Source organism: Cygnus olor, chromosome 5 (assembly GCF_009769625.2).
Source record: "Cygnus olor isolate bCygOlo1 chromosome 5, bCygOlo1.pri.v2, whole genome shotgun sequence".
Lineage (NCBI taxonomy): Eukaryota > Metazoa > Chordata > Aves > Anseriformes > Anatidae > Cygnus > Cygnus olor.
The window spans coordinates 8,926,268-8,945,842 of record NC_049173.1 but is presented as its reverse complement, the minus strand read 5'-3'; the positions used below and the strand labels follow the sequence as shown (position 1 = coordinate 8,945,842).

Genomic DNA, 19,575 nt, shown 5'->3' with positions numbered 1-19,575 from the left:
TTGTAATAGGACTTTTGGATTCATTCAGCTACCAAACACTTACACCATCCGTAATCGTGCTTGTTGAAGCTTAACAGCAGTGTAGTTCAGGACCTGTACTGCACAGTGCTGTAAGCTCTGGCCATAAACCTTTTACAATTTTATGGTAATTATCAACTGTTGCCCACCTTCCTGTGTGCTTGAGTGCTGGAGGGGATGCACTTTGTTAATATTCATATAAACCATGGTTCGTCCTTGCCCATTGCAGCAGCTTTATTTATTCACTGATAATAACTTTTATGCAAGTTACTCATTTATTTACTGGTCTGGCCATTCTGAATACGGGAACTTTGCACAACTTCTTGTTGTAAGGAAGTTGCTAAGCCTGATGGCTTTTTGAAAAGAGTGCTAAAGCACTATGACAGATACTTTATGTATTGAAAGCATGGAACAAACTTTGATATTCCAGAACAAAGTTAATTAATGATGTGCCTCGTTTATTCTTAGAATTAAGAAACTGGCAGATTCCAACTCTTAATCTAGCAAACTGTTCAGCAGCAAAGTTATAATTGCTATAATTTAATGAACTTAAATAATGTCTATGATACTCATTGCGATTAGCATAACACGAACCATGTATTGGTTACTTGGTAAATGGTAAGAGACCATTTGGAAAAGTGTTACTTGAATGTAAGTGGCTCAGCAGTTTCCTTCTCAGAAGTTTTGCAGGGCTAGACTGAAAACTCCACATGGATACAAGAGCAGGGTTAACTTTTTCACTTAACACTGGATTTGAATTCGTTTTTGAATTTCCCTTCTAAGTCTTTCAGAGCACTTACAGGAGTATTAAATAGACTCTAGTAAGAAACTTGCAAAATCATAAATTGCTAATAAGTGATGAATAGATATTTGAGATTGGATATAAACACTTGAAATCAATTATAAGAATAAAATACCATTTTTATTATATATTTCAGACAAGCAGGGCCCTGCAGAGGGGCTTGAAGGGGCAGTTTGTAGCATGTATTACCAGCAGCTGATGCACTGTACCTCAGAGGCCCTCTTTTTTTAGATTTTAAAGTTTGCCTTTGCTTTCCCTAACATTGGATGAATGTATCAAAGAATTTTTTTGCACCATTACTCCAGGGGAAGGGTGAATGTCTGTCATAGCAACAAGTCTTACAGCCCTAAAATAGTGGAAAAAGGGTTTTCATTTTTTTTATGATTCAGTGAGGCAAAAACTACTGAGGTTTTTAAAAATGATGGGCTCCATTTTTTGGACAGATTTTTTTATGCCACCTGAGTATCTTAATACAAACTGGCTGCACAAGACAGTTGAGAAACCTTTGACTCCTGTCTTCAGTCTGAGTTCATTTATTCAAGGAAAAAGACTTGCAGATCTGAAATTACAACGTAAATCAATTCAGCTTCGAGTTTGTAGAGCCCCGGCTGCCCTCATCAGAGCTGGGACACAATCTGTCCATTGGGGGTTATTCACAAAGACAAAATTATGCTCTGTTTCTCTTAAGAAACAACAAAGCATGCCCAGGGAGACAGGCCTCTCATTTTCAGGCATACTGCATAGTAGAGACTAGCCTTGCCTTCTATTCTTATCCTCAGAAATGAGTGGTGACGGAAAACCCTCTGATGTGTTTTGCACAAATACTCACTGTTCATTTCCTTTTGTCATTTCCTTGTTGCCTTCCTGGGCATCAAGCCAAGTGTGCTAACAATCGCCGCTCACCAACTCTTGAAATACATGGTTGTATTAAGTAGTAGCAGGTGTTTATTCTGTGAAAATGGTACAGGGAGAAAACAGAGCTTCTGTATTTTAGTATGTTTTAAGCTATGAATTTCGTTATTTTCAGTCTTAGTTGTGAGCTCTCAGCTGTGAGATACTTAGTTTTGATGAACTAGTTACTGTACTCTGTGCTTGTGGAAAGTAAATACCCCAGACTTTTGGCATTTGCTTAGGATTTTAAAGAGAAAAACTAAACCAATCTAAGAGTTTTAGACAGCAGAGCTGGACAGAGATGCCTTTTTCTTCCAATCTGAAATGAGAGTGAAAATGTACCCAAGGAACAAAGTTTCTAGAAGTTCAAATGAGAAGCATAGTTACTGAAATGTTCCCTTTATAGAAAGGAGGCCGTACCAGTTATGGGAAAACAAACAAACAAAAAACCTTGTATTGTGAAAGACTGAAACTATTTCAATGATACTCTGTTCAATGTTATGCCACAAGTAAACTTTTAGGGACCTTATTTCAAAAAACAAACGATCTTTGAAATTGAACAGAGTAAGAAGGCATAGTTTTAGAACCTTATTTTTTAAAAGTCCAAAAAAAGTGTAAATTTGGTAAAATAAACAGCAATCCAGACCCTAGTATGAGTATACCTCTAAGCATACTATATGAGTATTTCTAAGTATACCATAGGCCCACCCTTTGTTAGGTGTATGCAGAAGTCCTGGATTAAAAATCAACAAAAAACTGTAAAATTGTGAAAGTTCCTTGGAATGCTGACCTTGGTCATAACCAGATTTCATGGAGCAAAACAGAAAATACAAGAGAGCCAAAGTGAAAACTAGTTTCAAAATAAATCTTATGTTCAAAAGGGAAGAGAGTGGTATCAGTCTTTTCTGGCTTTCTAAAAATACATTTCTTGAAAAGTGGCAGGATTAGCTGATTGGACATCTTTTTCCTGAGAGTTCTCCAATGGCAAAAATTGCAGGCCCCCAACCTTATTTTAAAAACAAGAGGTTTTTTTGGTCTGTGCTGTTCAGGAGATGAGACTGGAAAACTGTTCTTCACTTACAGTTTTAAGATCTATCAATGAATAACACTTTAATTCCTTTCAATATTCTGTTATTAAATATCTACACACATTTTTGTTCCATTCAGGAAAACTCTTCCTCACTTTTCAAACATTGTTAGCTATTAATACAGGAATGACTAGATTGAGGAAAAATTAGGCCCTAAACATATCCAAAGGTTTTAATGTTAGATGAATTTTTACTAACACCACAATGTTTTTAACTTATCAGAATATAATGAATGTTTCTTCTTTGGCATGCTGACACCAATTTCTTACAGAAACAAAAACCTCTCCTTCAAGGCTTCAATAAACTGTTTGTATCTAGCTCAAGAGATGTACTTTGTCCATCCAGCTTAGATTCACCTGCAGAGTCTTTACACAACTTTGGATAATATCCACACGGCGAGACACCATGAGCTGAGCAAGGATCAAATCCCCACGTTGATTTAGCAATGGAGAGGGTGGTTTATCCAGTGCTCAAGAGCACTATGGCTCAAGCTGTACTCACTCTCAAGCAACACATACATTGCTGTAGTCAGTTTGGCTCCGCTTACTTTTTCCAGGTTTCCATGCAGCATCGAGACAAATGGTCTGTATGGCTTCTGGGACACTACAAGTATTTTCAGAGTTCAGGGTCAATTATAAGCACACTGACATTCTGGTAGTGAACATGGGAGTACTCCTGGAGTACTTACTCCTACTCCAGTTACTCTCCTTAACTCTCAGTTAAGATAGTAGAGGAAATCTGACTAAAACTGACCTGCAAATTGTTAAAACCCAAACATCACTGGATTTGAGTTCAGCTTGCTGGATCCACTCTGCATGAGTCAGAGGAAAAAAAGGGGTTGTTTTTTTTAAAAAAGGAACTGCCTCCCAGCAGATGTAACAGGCTTGCCTCAGTCCTATCTAATAGGAATTCTCCATTTTACTGAAGCACGAATGTAAATCTCAAGAAAATGTCATCCCACAGCCCAGCTCCTGTGCTAAAGCACAGCTCATCCAGCACAGTGCTCTGCTGGGATAAACTGGTCCTAATGAGGGAAAAATGTATGGAAGGTTGCAGCCCCCCCCCCAACCCCCCTTTTCTATAAAGGCAAGATGCCTGTGAATAGTGGGTAAATTCTCAAAAGCCTAAAGTCTTCCAGTTTCCCTGAATGGTTTAATATGTACTTCCAGAGACACACTGCTGCATCTTAATAACTTAACTCTTCACTTCTAATGCTAGTTTTTAATAGCTCAGAATTAGTTCTGCAACTAATTATAACTCATTTTCCTCGCAGCACTAATGCATAGGTTACTTTCATGCATGTACTTCACTCTTGCCTGAGCTGAAAAGGAAATCTTTTGTGTATGCAGAATACTGAGCCAGGCAGAGTGCTTTGAGTACTGCACATATGTCCTTGGCCAGCCACGTTTTAACCCAGCACAGCACCAAGCTGTGCTGCTCAGCATACTTCGGAAGTTCAGATCCTTCAGCGGCTAAAACTGGGGAAAGCATATGAAAGCTGACATCACGTTTAAAGTTTCAATGTGATCCGATTCCCTGATTTTCTTAAGCAGCTAAATTGCACCGTACCTTTATAAAGGCAGTTTTCCTCTACTGGATGTCAGGACCCCTCCCAGGATCAGGTGGGTGCTGCAGTGGCAGTAGCAGCCTGCTCCAGCAACGCAGACAAGTGTCACGATGGGAGCCACCTCACAGCCAAAGTGAGATTTCTATGAAGTTGCTTCTCGATCTGTGTTCTTCCAGCTGTGGTCAGCAGGCTCCAGGGCAAAAGGCAGGAAGAATGCCTCATCTAGATGCGGCAGCCAGTACAGTCTAACCAATAAAATGAAGTTAATTGCAGAAGAGTCAGGATCTCTCATTTTAAAGATCCACAACAGGAAGAGAACGGAAAACTTTAAACATGAAGTCACTGGTGTAATTTGCATTAGCAAATCAGTCTATTCATGGCATAACCAACAGTCTTCCACCGGCACCCAGTCTGGCAGTACACAGGCCTGCTGTGGCCAAAGTGTGTGCATCAAAAGAACTTGGGTTTGCCACTTGCTTTCGAGCATGGCAGCTCCAGAAGCAGTGCTAACAACTGTGTGGGCCAGTGAGACTACACCAGGTAGCCAAGACAAAAGTCTGAGGGCAGCCGAAGGCTAATAAACATCACCTGTTCACAGCAGGAATCCCCCCCCCCCACCGCACCCACCAGCTGGACAAAGCTCTGCGCAACATCCCTTGTTCTCTGTGGACGAGCCTCACGTGCAAACGGGATGAAACACCGGTGTTTTGTATTTCCAAAAAAAGTATAAAAGCAACCACCTGGGGGAAAATGTTCCATCTTTGTAAATGAAAGGATGAAAGAAAGGTGGCAAGGTAATTGTTTGTTTTTAAAACAAATACTAGAGGCTTCAAATATAAATGGTTAAACTGCAAAACTGTGGCTTTTATTTCCAAACATACAATAAATAGGTCCACCACAACTAGCCTCTAACTTCATTTTACATGGAAGGATTTTAAAATTAGTTTGTGCATATTTAAAAATTAATCTTCCCTTTGCACATAATTCCATACATTACCGAACTGCATTACATACCAGCTTTATGGTCTTGGCACTGTGATGCAAGCAAGCAATTAGAAACAGAGCTTTGTGGCAAGCAATTTAACAAAAATCACATTTTGTATTGTTGATAAAATGTACCAACAATTTCATCTATTTATGAAGTGTACAAAAAAGTTCAGCACGTAAATGCTGAAAAGGAAGTCTTCTCTCTGTTGGGGTTGCAAGGTAAGTGGATTAATTAACTGTTCACTATTTGCTACATGATATAATTTTAATACCAAAATATCTTTACTGCATAGTAACATTCCATATTTTCAAATGCAAGAAGAAATTAAATGCAGTCTTTTTTATTTTATTCCTCATCACTGAATTTAAAGACATTTTTAACCACAACTCTGCTTCATCACAGTGCAGAAGGCCCTTAATATTTCAAGGATTTATTCAGGCATATCTTTAATACAAAAGTAGAGGCTGAGGAAAAGCCAGAGTAGTCTATACACAATGCACAATCTGTGTACATTCTGAAGCTGTACCTCTCCAAGAACTACTTATACACTCTTCAAACAAATCCCTTTATCCAGCAATTCAAAATACTTTAGATCAGAAGTTTTATATTAGAATCAATACATTATATGCATATAAATACATTTATACCCTTCGGTTGCTAAACAACCCAGATGGCTGCAAGGATGTGACCTGAACTGGTTCTCCACTGGTCTGGGATACCAAACTGTATTGGCAGCTAACTGTTAACCAAAAGAGTCACAGTAAAAAAAAAAAAAAAATTAAAAATTAAAAGATCTTTGCACAAGGTAGGTGTGCTACAGCATCAGTTAAGACTAAAAATAGTAGCTGATACCCTGGCACCGTCAATAGGGCCAGGACTCCAACGTTTGTGAGATGCAACACACAGTAGATGTTTTCTTTCTCTGCAGATGCCCCATTCTTGTAAAGTCCCAGCAGAACAAAAACAAAAAAAACGAAGCAAAGCTTTTACAACTACAGATTTTCTTATCAGACAGGTGCTGCAGCTTTCAAGACCAAAGTAAAAGTTTTATAGTTAAAAAAAAAAAAAACACAATCAAAAACCCCTAAAAATAACTAGTGTGCAAGTGTGTACTTCAGAAGACAATAGCAAGGATCAATACAGACCTCAATTCAAGCTGAAACAGTATCCAAACTGTCTTACAGAAAAAATAGTTCTCACTGCAAATCTCATCTTCAGTTAACGAGTGCGCTTATATATACTTATATACACACCTGCCACACACACACGAACCCTCCTTCAGTACAGCCTGCAGCACAGCCATCAGCCACCACCAGAACAACGCTTTCAAAGCACGGGCAGGCCCCAGTCCTGACGCTGCATCCGAGCAGTCAGACCCCTGAGCTCCCACAGACACAGCTGCAGGACGGTTCTTAGTCATCGGCACTGACTCACCGCCTACCAGCGAGTATTTCAGGAGCGTTCAGAACAGCGAGCACTGGTGGGTGCAGCAGGAAGCCTTCTCAACTTCGTCTCTTAAAGGATACAGAAACGGTGACTCCTCGAGTATCCTCCCAAGGTGCTAGAAGTTTTAAGTTTGAAGCGTTCCTTTCTACAATGCCAGGTATACAAAGGTGTATCTTTTTTAAATAATATTGCACATAAAAATCATCTTAAACTTTGTAGTGAAAGCAGAGCTGAAGGACAGTGTTTTCCAAAACAGATTAAAAAGCTACCTGTACATAGTAAGTTTTAATTTAAAGAACGCCAAGATTATTCAAAATCTAAGCACATAATACTGACAGAAAATTGTTAAATTGCACAATCTACATATAAATTACATTTGTAAATACTTAAAAGTTTTTAAACATTGAATACCCTTGATTTCACAAATCAGCTAGGTCACTGTCAAAGGATCAGCTTAATGAGTTAGAAGTACTTTCCCCCAGAAAAAAATAGAAACAAAAAGATCTGCAGTCTTAGACGAAGCACTGGAAAGAGTTAAAGCATTTCAGCTCAGAGGTAGTGCTAAACACATCCAACTAGAAGTCCATTATATTTGAACTATGATGAAATAACGTAGTAAAATGTAGAAAGACTATAAAATTTACAAAAATAAATAGTTCTGAATGCTTTAGAAAATGCAAGAGACTTTGTTGACAAGTGTCTTGATCTGCTTTTCCGACCAAAAGAAAGCAAAGCGTGTCTCATTTTTAAAATATACCCATCTCTAGTAATGCGTCTGCATCCAGGCAATCCAACTATGCAACTTGACATATGCCAACTTGGCATAGACTCTGATATTAAAAATAAAGTGGAGGCTTTGTAAAAGATCATCTCATATGAAATTTGTTTTGCATGTAAATTCTTCTGACAAATTAAAAATTGCACATAAAAAAGTTTATTGAAAGAGGCATGAGGGGTGATAAGGGTATGTGCCTATAGTTCCACATACACCCTGGAAGGAAAAAGATGATTGCACAGTTCTGATAAATAAATATTTCTTAAAAAAAAAAAAAAAAAAAAGAAAAGGACTGCCACTTTTCTGGTTCGTAAAAGTTTTGGAATTAGAGAACCCCACTATGGACAAATTATTCTTTACTTTGTGTTTTAAATAATTCTTTACAACTTTTCCAGTGGCTTTTATCCTGAAACCAAATGAGAGTGGCAGTCAAAAAGTATCTTTGGGTAAAACAAGTATCAGGATCCAACGAGAATTTCCATGATGTGGTCCAGCTCACTCAGATCTGTTCTACATATTTGAATGTTGTTTGCTGAAGAAGAATTACACGATGGGAAGGTTTTCAACGGTTCTTCTGTAGCAAGAGGTGGTGGTCTGGGTGGCGTTAGCGGAGGGCAACAGAAGTCTGAATCATACATTGAAGTGTCAATATCTTCAAAAATGTCATCTATTGCCAAATCCTTCAAGTAGCTAGTTGAATTTGAAATCTCAAAGGAACCAAACACGCATTCAGCTCCCTTCAAATCTTGTCTATCATCTTCTAGCTTTAGACCGGCATTTTCTGGAAACTTTGGCTGGTCGTCTCCAGTAGGAACCAGACAAGTAGGTGGGCTTATGTCTTCTACAAAGTCTAAATCCTTCAGAATTGATGAAATAGCAGATGACATATCATCATCTGAGACTATCAGCAGGCTATTTTCTATCTGGTCTTCTGCAGACCGCAAGTCACAACAGTTAGACTCTTGCTGACTAATACCTGAAGGCAACTGTAGGGAAATCCCAGATGACTCCATCCCTGTGTAGCTGTGAGTACTAGGAGTAATGCCAGCGCAGACATTAACTGGCTGCTGATTACTCTCTTGTCTCATTTCCTCCTGAATTTGCCGCACGGTGTTGGCTATGAGGACAGAGCGGTGCAAGTTCGGTTCCACCAGCATTTTGTAAGTCTGTAACTTGGTGAGGCACATGTTAAGCACCAGCTGCCTCTTAAGCGGATATGGCAGATTTCGACTGGAATCGAAGGCACTAGAGAGACCAGCCATGTTCTCCTCATAGTCACTCAGCTTGCGTTTTAGGCCTCTCCCCAACATGAACCTGAAAGGGAAACACTCTGAATTAACCTTGGGCAAGACTTCTGCAAGATCTCAACAGGCACTTTCAAAAGTCCATAGCATACAATTTATTGGTTGACTTAGATTCTGATGCCATAAAACACTGAAAGACAATAAAATCCTACATAGCACACTCATTGAGAAGATGCACTTTCCAACTGTATTGCTTCACAGGATTTTCTTCGAGAGAAAACATGACAAATACAGTAACTACTGTCTGAAAAACAGTATTTAGAAGTTCTTAGACTGCTTTTGAAGGTTTACTTTTAACTCTACTATGAGGATATGAACTTAATTATTTTAAAACTCGCGAGGTTAGCTGTGTTTTTTAGCCTTATCCATTTAAATTATGTGGAATACAAAACTCATTAGTGATGAAAGTCTTATGTCCATATGAAATGAAATAGATGCTTATATTTAAACATTTTCAATTTAACATTCACTTGTTTCTAGGCACAGTAGCTTAGAATGTAAAACTAGTTTTAACACCCATTTTTAATCTCATTAATGTATTCTTAACATCTTGACCAGTGTCTCTTTTATAGAACTCACTTCTTAGGTGACTTAAAATTGTTTTACTACAGTAAAACCACACAGCAAGACCAGGAACTGGGCCTCCTAGGGAATCCTTCTACCCAATTCGTACCTGAGACTAAATCTGGCTTGGCTGCAGAACTCCAAGGATTATCATCAGTGCTCATGCCTACTGGTTCACAACCTGCTACTGACTTAACTCTGAGGACATCCAGCAGGAGGTTATCAAATGGAATTTTAGAAGCGACCAATCCTGCTAAATAGATACAGTAAAGAAGTAGAACTTTGTTGGTTCCCACCTGCTCTGTGTGCTTTTGCGTTGAAATACAGGGGGGTCTATAACAGTGACACCAAAACTAATTGTAGGCATACACACCTAAAATACAGGTGATCCAAGCAAAATACATGCTTGAATGATGATTACCCAGCATCAAAATACAAAGCGTTTTATTTAGTAGGGACAACACACACTAAGCAACCACTTGTGCACACAAGGAAAAGAATTATACCACGAGCAGGAAACACAGGTAAAATCTTGATTGTACACATCTCGATGTGTCCATGGAACACAGAGACCTCACTCCCAAACAATTAGAGAATATTAAGCAATCACAAATTAGACACCCCATGGCAGATTTAGGGCAGATCCTTCATACACAACAATCCAGACACTGCACACTGCAGAGGGCCTCCCAACTTCCTTTTCATGTGAGCACTGCATACTGCCAGCAACAGCTCAGCTGATTGCTGCAGCTGCCAGCTGCCAGACTTTTGGGGACAAGGAGATGGCAGCAAGATAAAGCTTCTTTTACTTTCAGGATTTCTCCAGATTTGCAGGAAGCACTGCAGGGCTCCATGGCTACATTCATCTGCCTGGACTAGGCTGGTGGAGAACTCAGCTCCTCTGGAGGAACAATTCTGCCAAAGTTGCAAACTTTTTAAGTTCATCATGTAAGTTTAAATGTTGTAAGTTTGAAAGTGTGCTTTACTCCAAAGTTTTCTGCTGAACCGCCACAGCAGCAGCTGAATGTCTTAAAGAAAGATATCTGAATGTGGCTGCCTCTTCATGTCGGTAATCTTCCCACCCCATCCCAGCATCCCATCTAGAACCAACAGAGCCAGGCAGCGCTGAGCACTCAGAACAAGATCAGCACCAAATATAATAATTGGAAGTACTTTGGGGGCTGTGTGTGTGTGTGTGTGTGTGTGTGTGTGTGTGCCAGGTATCCCCAGCAAAACCATCAACAATGCTGTCAGCAACTGGTAACTTCAGACACAATCTAAGGAAAACTACAAGTTATACAGACCTTTGCAATAAGACTGTTACTAAATATACCAACTTGTGACATATCATGGAGATAATTAGTGTCTCCAAACGATTTGAAAAAAAAATAAATCAAGAAAATTATTAATTCTCCATTTTAAGTAGCATTTAAATGCTGCGCTAACTAAGGCATGCCCACAGACCCTGTACGAATGGAGAATAAAACCATGCATCAAAACAGCCACGTGCTCACTACGCGCCATCCTTCCCATACACTGCACGTTAGCTGTTTCCTTTTCTCTCCACTAGTGCAGACCAAAGTTCATACTCGTAAGGCAAGTAAATGAAGACTGGACACGGAAGACTAATTCTGTCATTTTATATTTTCAGAAGACTTGTTTTTGCCACTTTACTGCTTTTAATACATTTTCAAATATATATTCACACTATATTATACACACAGGAAATACTAGACTTATCTGTTTGAATTACATGAATAATTAATTTCTAACATATCAAAAACATGGTCTTTAATTTCTGTACACAAGCTTAAGAGCAAGCAAACTTGCATAAGCGAAGATATATAATTTCACAAGAACAACTTAAAATCAAATATTTAACTTTTAAAGTCATACAGTAGTCTAATTAGACTACATATTTCATGCTTATATACGCAGACGCCTTTTCCCTTCCTCAAATTTCCTTCATAAAAAATTGTCCTAGAGCATTCTAGAAATACGTAACAAAGTTCAAGTGTGACAGTACCCTGAACTATAAAAATTAAATTCAAGAAACATTATTTGCTCCAACTTCAAACGTTTTTACTTAACAGATTCCGCAGATGTCTAAGGTGGTGTTTTACAAACATACTCCTATTTTACGTTTCATAAATTCTGCCTGTTTAGTATGATTTTTCCCTAATTGCAAGTCTCCCCTCCAGGAGGGAGGTGATTTCAGAGGTTACATAATTTGAAAAAGGCTAATAAAACCAGAGTACCACTGGTACAGCGGGTTTGAAAATCACTAGTGTCATGGTTGCTACAGGAGACATTAAATTTCAGTTCTTGTCAAACACACTCAGCTGCTGACCTACAAAAGATACAAAGCCCCTTTGTTACCAGCTAATCTACATTTTATCAGGCCTTTTGCTTTACTTTTTAGCATAAGAATTTCTGACAGGGTCATTTTCTTAAACTACCTCATACTTTATAAGCAATTTGCCCTTTTGTAGCATCATGCATTAAAACACAAACCCCAAAACCAGAACTCCCAAACCAGTCAAATACTCTCTCTTTTGGCAGCGCTACTTTGCGATATATCGATCACATTACTTAATTATGCAGTGTTCCCCTCATTTCAATTTTTATTACTAGGGAAAACAACCAAGTCCACACAAAAATCCACGTTTCCACGTTGATGCATGTTGCTGCTCACCGGGTGCAGCTGTCAGCCCTACCAGAACCACACAGCCCACTTAAAGAAGCACAAGTTAGGCACAGTGAAGTACAAAGAGGGCACCTAGAAACTGCACTTTCCTTACTCCTGTCCAATTCTAGGAACCTACTCAGATCTCAGAAAATTGCATCTAGTGACAGGATTTTGGCACACGCCAATCTGATAACTCTGTAATTTGTAAGAAAATAAACTGAACAAAAATTAAACTTTATGCCAAGTTCTAATGTGAAGTCTATGCGTAGCTGTTCAACAATAAAAGAGGCAAACTGTAAGCGTTTCCTTGACCATTAAGAAAAAGTTCAATGACCACATTTTTAGAATCTTTTGTCATGGAAAAAAAGAAAACCACAAATATGAACAATGAGGAATGTAAGATCTCAGAAACTTTTTCTGGCTTTTCTCATCTTCTCTCATTGTAGTAATGCAAACTGAGCCACAGGCCATTTATAGCAAAATGCTTTTTTATTTTAAGTTATTCTGTGGAAAATGAAAAAGTGAATTGAACATTTAGAAGTGCCAAACTCTCGACCTATGTCCATGAACTATGAAGGAGACTATACATAAAAATTCTGCCCCTTACAGCACGTTCCTCATTTACTTCCAGTTCCATGGAGTCCATTTCATGTGAACTCCTCCCTGCTAAGATGAGAAGAAGCCTCCATGCTCTGTAATCCTACACTGTACCCGAGCTGGAAAAAACTTGGAGGGAAGAGGCACGTCACTGGCTGGCAGATCCGCACGGAATACCAAACAAACAGGCCTGGTCAGAGCTTGCAGCTACTCAGAAGAAACATTCCAGCCTACCAAGAAAAATTCACATTGCAACGTGTTGTGGACAATACAGGACTCGTGCCACCATTTCAGAGGAAAAACACAGCTCCATCTGTCACGGGGTCTGATAGTGCAGTGCAGCTGCCACTGACACATGGTTAGGAAGTGCAGCTGGAAACAGTCACAAAGAAGAACACAGCATGTGAAAACTCTCAATTACTCCTACTTGGGCAAACTACTAAATTTCTTCTTCCTCACCTTCCAAAAACATTTTAAGAACAAGTTAAACAACATTTAGAATCTGGAACCGCACAGAGCTTTTAATTTTTAGAACGGAAAAGCTTCAAAAACCATGAGCATATAAAACATGACTGGCACAGTTAAAGTTGTCTAAACACATACTTTTCAGGCATAAAACAAGCACTCCAGCTAACTACACAAGAATTACTCATTTACCATTAAAGACTGTTTAAATGGCAAGATCACCAACAGAGTACTTGGCCTGCACTACACGGGAGGTCAAAATTATTTCATCAGTAGTGGTCCCTTCTGGCTTCTCTTCCAAAGTTATTAAATTCAAATTTCCTATTTCCTGTCATACAGACAGCGTTGCATTTTTCAGCCTAAAATTGTCTCAGGTGATAAACAACTGTTCCTCACGAGACACAAAAGTGTCAGACTTGAATAGGTGCAAGCACCTCAGGAGTGAAAGCTGTCTGTCCAGTTTTCAGTAAGGCAGCTCTGCTAACTTGTATTCACATCAAAATTAGAGACTCTTTGCTATTGTAATTTAGGTAATTCTCTTTCAGAGTCTCCTTTGGCTCATAACCATGGAAAATAACTAACAGTAAAGCCTGCTAGAAGTCTCCTCGGATCAGAGACTCGTGTTAGTGACTGACTGAAGCTGATTGATAACCTGATTTCCTGCTCTCCTCTCTTCCACGGATGCATTTCACAAGCATGCATCCATCTGCAGGAAACGTGAAGGAAGACAAACATCCCCACAGCTAATGGATGTTTCTCAGAATTATTCAGCATACGCTGCAGACTGGTTTTAATGGTATCCTTCCCCTATCCCCCGTATGTTTTAGCATAGGTGACAACCTCAATAAGCTTTAATTAAGTGGTGGGCTGGGTCTTGACTAGCACTGCCTGTATAAGAAGCTGCCCAGAAGAAAGGTGAGGCTGAAGGTACAGTTAACAGACACAGCATAAATCCTTTCCTCCCATCCGGACTTAACACTGATCGCTTGAACATGACTTACGTAACCCAGTAAGCCGTCAGACTACACAGAACAGCCTATCTGATCTGGTGTCCTCAGCAAACGTTGGAGATCCCCACACCACCGCTCCTTGGCTGTTAGCAGAAATTAAGAGGAAGGGAGGGAAGGAAAATTAAACACCTTTAAAAGACATGAAAGTAAAAAGTAACCTGGACCAGAATACGCTTTTAAATACACAAAGATGTATTTAAGTCTCCCCCTCCCCGCCCTGCCCCATTTTAGCCAAGATGAGTAACTGCTGGAGGTGGCTAAAAATGTACATATAGGGAGGAGTGCAGTCCTACCAGCTTACTCCCATACCTAAGCTCCTATGTAACCACGTCTCTGCAGGAGTTAGAAACAACCAGAAAAGAGCTGCCCAGAGAAGGGAGAACTGATGTCAACGTCTGGTCACAAAATCCCAATCTGTAACACACCTAGGTCTTTCTGTTACTGCTAAAGCAGCTACAACACAGAACCAAGACATGCTACTGTTCAGACTTAAAAAAAGAGTAAGAAAACCACCAACAACAAAAATAGAAAACATACCTATGGATGCACCTAACATCCCTTCCCACATTTTGCAAATAAAAATATGCGGAAGAGTATTCATTAAGAACAGGAAAGAAATGAGAGGAAGAGTAAGCCAAACCCAGCATTACAGCCTGGAATTCATAACCTGTCCACTGTCACTTCATTATTTTTGGAAGAAGTGAACAAATATGTATCATACCGTAATATTTCAGGGACTGAAATACTGTTTACCAAGCACTTCAGATTGCGTTTTACCTTGATTTAGAAGTTAGATAGAATCTCACCCCCCCAGCTATTTGTATCATGTCTAATTAGATTTGGAAAATTCCTGCACTTAAAGGACATCTTCCTAAGTTCCTTACTCTCATTTTTTTCATACTGCACTGGTAAGAGATTTGCTTTAGAAACTACCATGGCTATCTTAGTTTCAGGGCACAACATTTCACCCTGGACAAGAACCTCCTCTGTTACGATGTGTACTTTCCACAAGTTAAAAACAAGTGGCTCTAGGCCATTTACAACAGTAAATGAAACGTATTCTTAGGAGCTGATATCTATCACTAGAGGCTGATACATAAACGTGCTGAGGCAATACCAGTGTTAGGCAGAGGAAAACTTCCATACTTACACAAACACAAAAACAGTGTCACTCCTCTCCACTTGTGACTATAGTTCCACACCAACAAAGCTCACAGGTGTATGTTTTTAATACATGTGTGTTTAGCAGGTATTTTTCAGGAAATTGAGATTATTTTTTTCCTTTTACTTTTTTAAGCAGGAAGAACGCTCTGGAATCATTTAAACCAAGGATCAATAGCAGGTAGCAAAGCTAACACCTTATCAAGAGTTACCAAATCTGAAAACTTCCCAAATAAAACTATATCATAATAAAATGAGTACATACAGGAATCCAAACAACAACAACCAAACAACCACGGTTCCATCTAAGAAAAATCTTACTGAAAAGAACTCTAAATGTGATGACAAACCTCTTCAGAGCTTGTTCTAATCAATTGAACAGCTCTCAATCCTCTTTCCTTGCACTATCTGTTTACTTCAAATACAGACATACTGAATGCATTCACCTAATTAATACTGGCATATATTTTAGGGTTACGGTGACCTAAATAGAGGTCCATTAAGAACAAAAGCCATAGCTTATTAACAATGTCAAATTTGCACACCCATACTTAGAAATAGATCAGACCATTAACAGTAAGTGCAACCAAAAAAAAAAAAAAGGCTCTTTTCCTGATAGAAAAACAAACAAACAAAACAAAAAAAAATGCCATTAATCTTTAGCTCTCTGTATGGGATATTCAGGTAACTTTGAATAACCAGCTCAGAAATCACTTCCATTTTCCCTAACACAGTGGCCTACAGCAACCTTTCTCCAGTATCCAAAGTGCCTTCTCCTCTCACAAGAAGCCTGTAATACTGTGCAAAGTCCACGGGCACATGGTAGAAAAACTGCATCAGACTCAACAGCTGCACAGTGGGCCTCGCTATAAGACTGGGGCCTTTGTTAACAAGGATCCAATGCAGTGATCTTAATAAAGATCATTTTTACAAATTTTTGTTACATTATAGCACTGTCTCATTATAAAGGAAAAAAATACATTAAAAAATCAAATTCAGAATATTCAAACCAAAGAACTTACAGTGTTCAACAAGCCTAAAGCACTTCACTTTATATCATACACCCCAATCTTAAACATTATTATTCAGTTTATCATTCTAGCCCACAAAAATAACATCTACAGCTGATTATCAGAACATGGGCTATCCACGTAAGATATGATTCAATAAAAATACACAAGTAGTTACCCTTAGAAAATTGAAAGGAGTCCAGGCAGGAAGATTCCAGATTTTGCATAAAGTGTGGTCATCCAATAGTCTTGAACTATGCACGAGTCCAAGCCATCCACAGAGGTAGGATGATGTGACTTAAGGGGAAAAACAAAGGAAAAAAAAAACAGAATATTTCATTACTATTTTTTTAAACCAGAATTATTAAACACACAATTCAGTACAACTTTTAAAATTATTTCTGCTAAATCCCACTAAAGCAGTTAAACTGAAATAAGAAAAACTAAAGTTCATGAATGCACTGAAGTAAGAGGACCTCGTAGTTTCACCTATGAACGCATGAAATGCGTTCATAAATTAATACTACAGGAGAGAATCCTGATCCTCCAAATGTTAGGCTTTGGAGTGAAAACTTGCAGCGACACCTCTTCAGGTTACTAAACACTACTGAAATTTGTAATAGTTTCACAAATCATGAATCAGGAGAGCTTATACCAAGAATTGTAAAGAAGTACATTTCAGAATTAGCCCCTAATGTTTACAGACTGCAAAAGGAGTTAATTTTTTACGAAATTCCCTAGTTTTCCTCATTTTCAGCATGCACAAAACCCCTACAAGAAGATAACAGGTAGGATACTCTTTAAATTGCAAGCTATATTCAGCATATCATCATTTTCATCAAAATCCCGATAAAGGAGCATTTGCAGTTTGCCAACAGAGTAGACAGATTAAATCATGGATTAGACCAAGGCACTGGAAACTGTGGGAGACACAAAAAGGGTGAAGTGACAGTCAACTATGAAGGAGGCTAGAAAACACAGAAGGAGTTGTACAATCCATGCCCTAGAGGTCTCAACTCTACCTGTAGAATCCACGTTTCTCAGCTCCAAGGATAAAAGCCCTTATGCAGGCTAGCAGCCCACCGTCTGCACTGTACCTGACATGTTTGTGTGCATGCAACATAGACAGGTACACACAGAGACCCACCCCCCAGCTGCAGCGCTCCAATCACTTTACAAAGTTACCACAAGAGCAAAGATCAAGTTAGACAGATGATTGTGAAAGACCGTATTTAAGAAACAGGAATTCATGTTATTTTACAACTCTTTAGTGAAAGCCAGTCTTGTATTTAGGCAGATGGAGCAGTAAATGAATACAGTTCATTTTACACAGCAACTCATTGCCTGGTGCTACCAAAGGGCTCCTCCGTTTACAGATTCTTGGAACTGAAAAGATGCAGTAAAACATCAGCAAGATGCCCCTGACCTAATAATGCTAAATCTAATCCACAGTAATAAATACAGCAATAGCCCCCTCTTCCTCCCAGAAGCTGGCTTCTTTCCTATCATAAGATGATCCATATTATATGTAGTTAAAAAAAAAAATTAAGAAAAAAAAAAAAACAGCAGACAAATGAAAATTCATTATCTTTTTTGGCTTGAAACAGCAAGAGCTTAAAAGGTCAAAACTGAGGTTTATTAAAGTGTACTTGCTAAGTCACAGGGGGGAGGAGAATGTTCACTGACTGCATTTTCTATGCACTTAAAACATTTGTCCTTTCGTTTTCAAGTGCAATCTTTTGAGCATTAAAGAACTCTCAAAAAAAAAAAGAAGGCTAACAAGTGTATCAGAACATTTAAAAGTTTTTGACTAGCTTTAGTTAAGAAAAAGTCTAAAAGTCTTTGATATAAAATGAATGCTGTCCCTTGTGTTTTAAAAGTCTGACCTTTTACTAGACGAAGGTGGAGTCCAAGGAGTTATCAAATTTGACTCCTTCATTATATAATGCACAGAAATTCTGCAGAATTAACGGTTGAGGTTGTAATTTTTCCCCTACATGATTTCATATAGGAACGAGTGACAGCAAGGAGTACAGAGGTAAGGTTACTAGATTTAGATTTTACAACCTGTTATTAAAAAAAAAAAAAAAAAAAAAAACTTATACAAGACCCACGGTAGCTGTAAATCACTATGAATAATACATGCAGCAGATTTTTTTTTTCCCCTTTCATTTTCGTCCACCGCCTTCCCCTGCACTTTTCAAGTACCTGTTTTCGGGCCACTTCAGCCAGCAGAGCCCCCAGCCTTTATTTTCAGGGCACCTCCCACCCTGCGGCTAACTTGGGGCCAAAAGCACCTCAGGAGGACGGCAAACAAACCAAAGCCCTGCCGGACGGGGCTGCCTTTTCGGAACCGGGCTGCTCCGGGACGCGCTTCGAAGGCAACCCGGGCCTAACCCGGGCAGGACGGGCTGACGGCGGCGGGTGCCGAGGGGAGTTTAGGTTCAGAATCTCGGTGGGGTCCCCTCAAACTTCGCTGCCCCTCCCCAGCAGCCGCTCCCGGCGGGGCCGTGCCGGGCGGTGCCCACCCCCCCGTGCCGTGAAGGGCCCGGCCCGGCCGCGCTGCGAGGCTCGGGGCCGGCCCTTCCTGCGCCCCCCCCCCCCCCCCCCCCGGTACCCGCCGCCATCCCGGGCGGCGAAAAGTTGCGCTCCTCCCCCTCCCTGCCCCCCGGCGCTAATTATAACCGCGCTAACAACTTCCAGCCCCCCCTTTCCCCCCCTTTCCCTCTTCACCCCCCCCCACCCCTCCCCGGTCCCGCTCCCCTCAGGGGCTCCCCTCACCACCACCCCCCTCAGCCGTTGCCCCCCTCACGGCGCCGCCGCCTCACCTGTGAGCCGCACCGCGCCGTGCCAAGGCAGCCGGCCGGGCTCCCTGCGGCGGTGCTGGGGCTCCGGGAGGCGGAGGCGGGCGCCACCCCCGCCGGGCCCCGGCAGCCTCCGCCCCTGCCGGCCGTCCCCTCCCTCCCTCCCTCCCTCCGCCCGCGGCACCACAGCGGCGGCGGGGTGGGGAATGAGGGAGGGGGGGTGGTGAGTGGGGGGGTGGGGTGGGGGTGAGGGGGCCGCGCACGCCGCCAGCTGGCCGCTCTCCCATTGGCCGGCGGCCCTCGCAACCTGCCCGGCAACCATTTTCTGACTGGTCTGGGAGGCAGGAGGGGGTCGGGCTGCGGCTGGCCCCGCGCCGCGGCCCAATGGGAAAGGGA

The 19,575-nt window shown here is 40.5% G+C and overlaps 1 protein-coding gene across 6 annotated transcripts; it reads right to left on the bottom strand.

Moving 5' to 3' along the window:
* Positions 1 to 5,204: 5,204 nt before the first annotated feature.
* On the bottom strand, positions 5,205 to 19,351 carry LOC121071787 (SERTA domain-containing protein 2-like). 6 transcript variants are annotated; one of them, XM_040560513.1, is made up of 4 exons: positions 19,204 to 19,350; positions 16,554 to 16,672; positions 14,196 to 14,287; positions 5,205 to 8,889 (listed from the first exon to the last, which is right to left on the bottom strand). In XM_040560513.1, exon 4 carries the CDS (start codon positions 8,883 to 8,885, stop codon positions 8,034 to 8,036), a length of 852 nt encoding a protein of 283 aa, XP_040416447.1. In that variant the 5' UTR covers positions 8,886 to 8,889; positions 14,196 to 14,287; positions 16,554 to 16,672; positions 19,204 to 19,350; the 3' UTR covers positions 5,205 to 8,033. The 6 variants fall into 6 exon arrangements, 4 of the variants coding, with proteins under 4 accessions (XP_040416447.1, XP_040416446.1, XP_040416445.1 ...); XR_005820770.1 differs by lacking the exon at positions 5,205 to 8,889 and adding an exon at positions 11,514 to 13,101 and having other exon boundaries at positions 19,204 to 19,351; XM_040560512.1 differs by lacking the exon at positions 14,196 to 14,287 and having other exon boundaries at positions 19,204 to 19,335.
* Between the last annotated feature and the right edge of the window lie 224 nt (positions 19,352 to 19,575).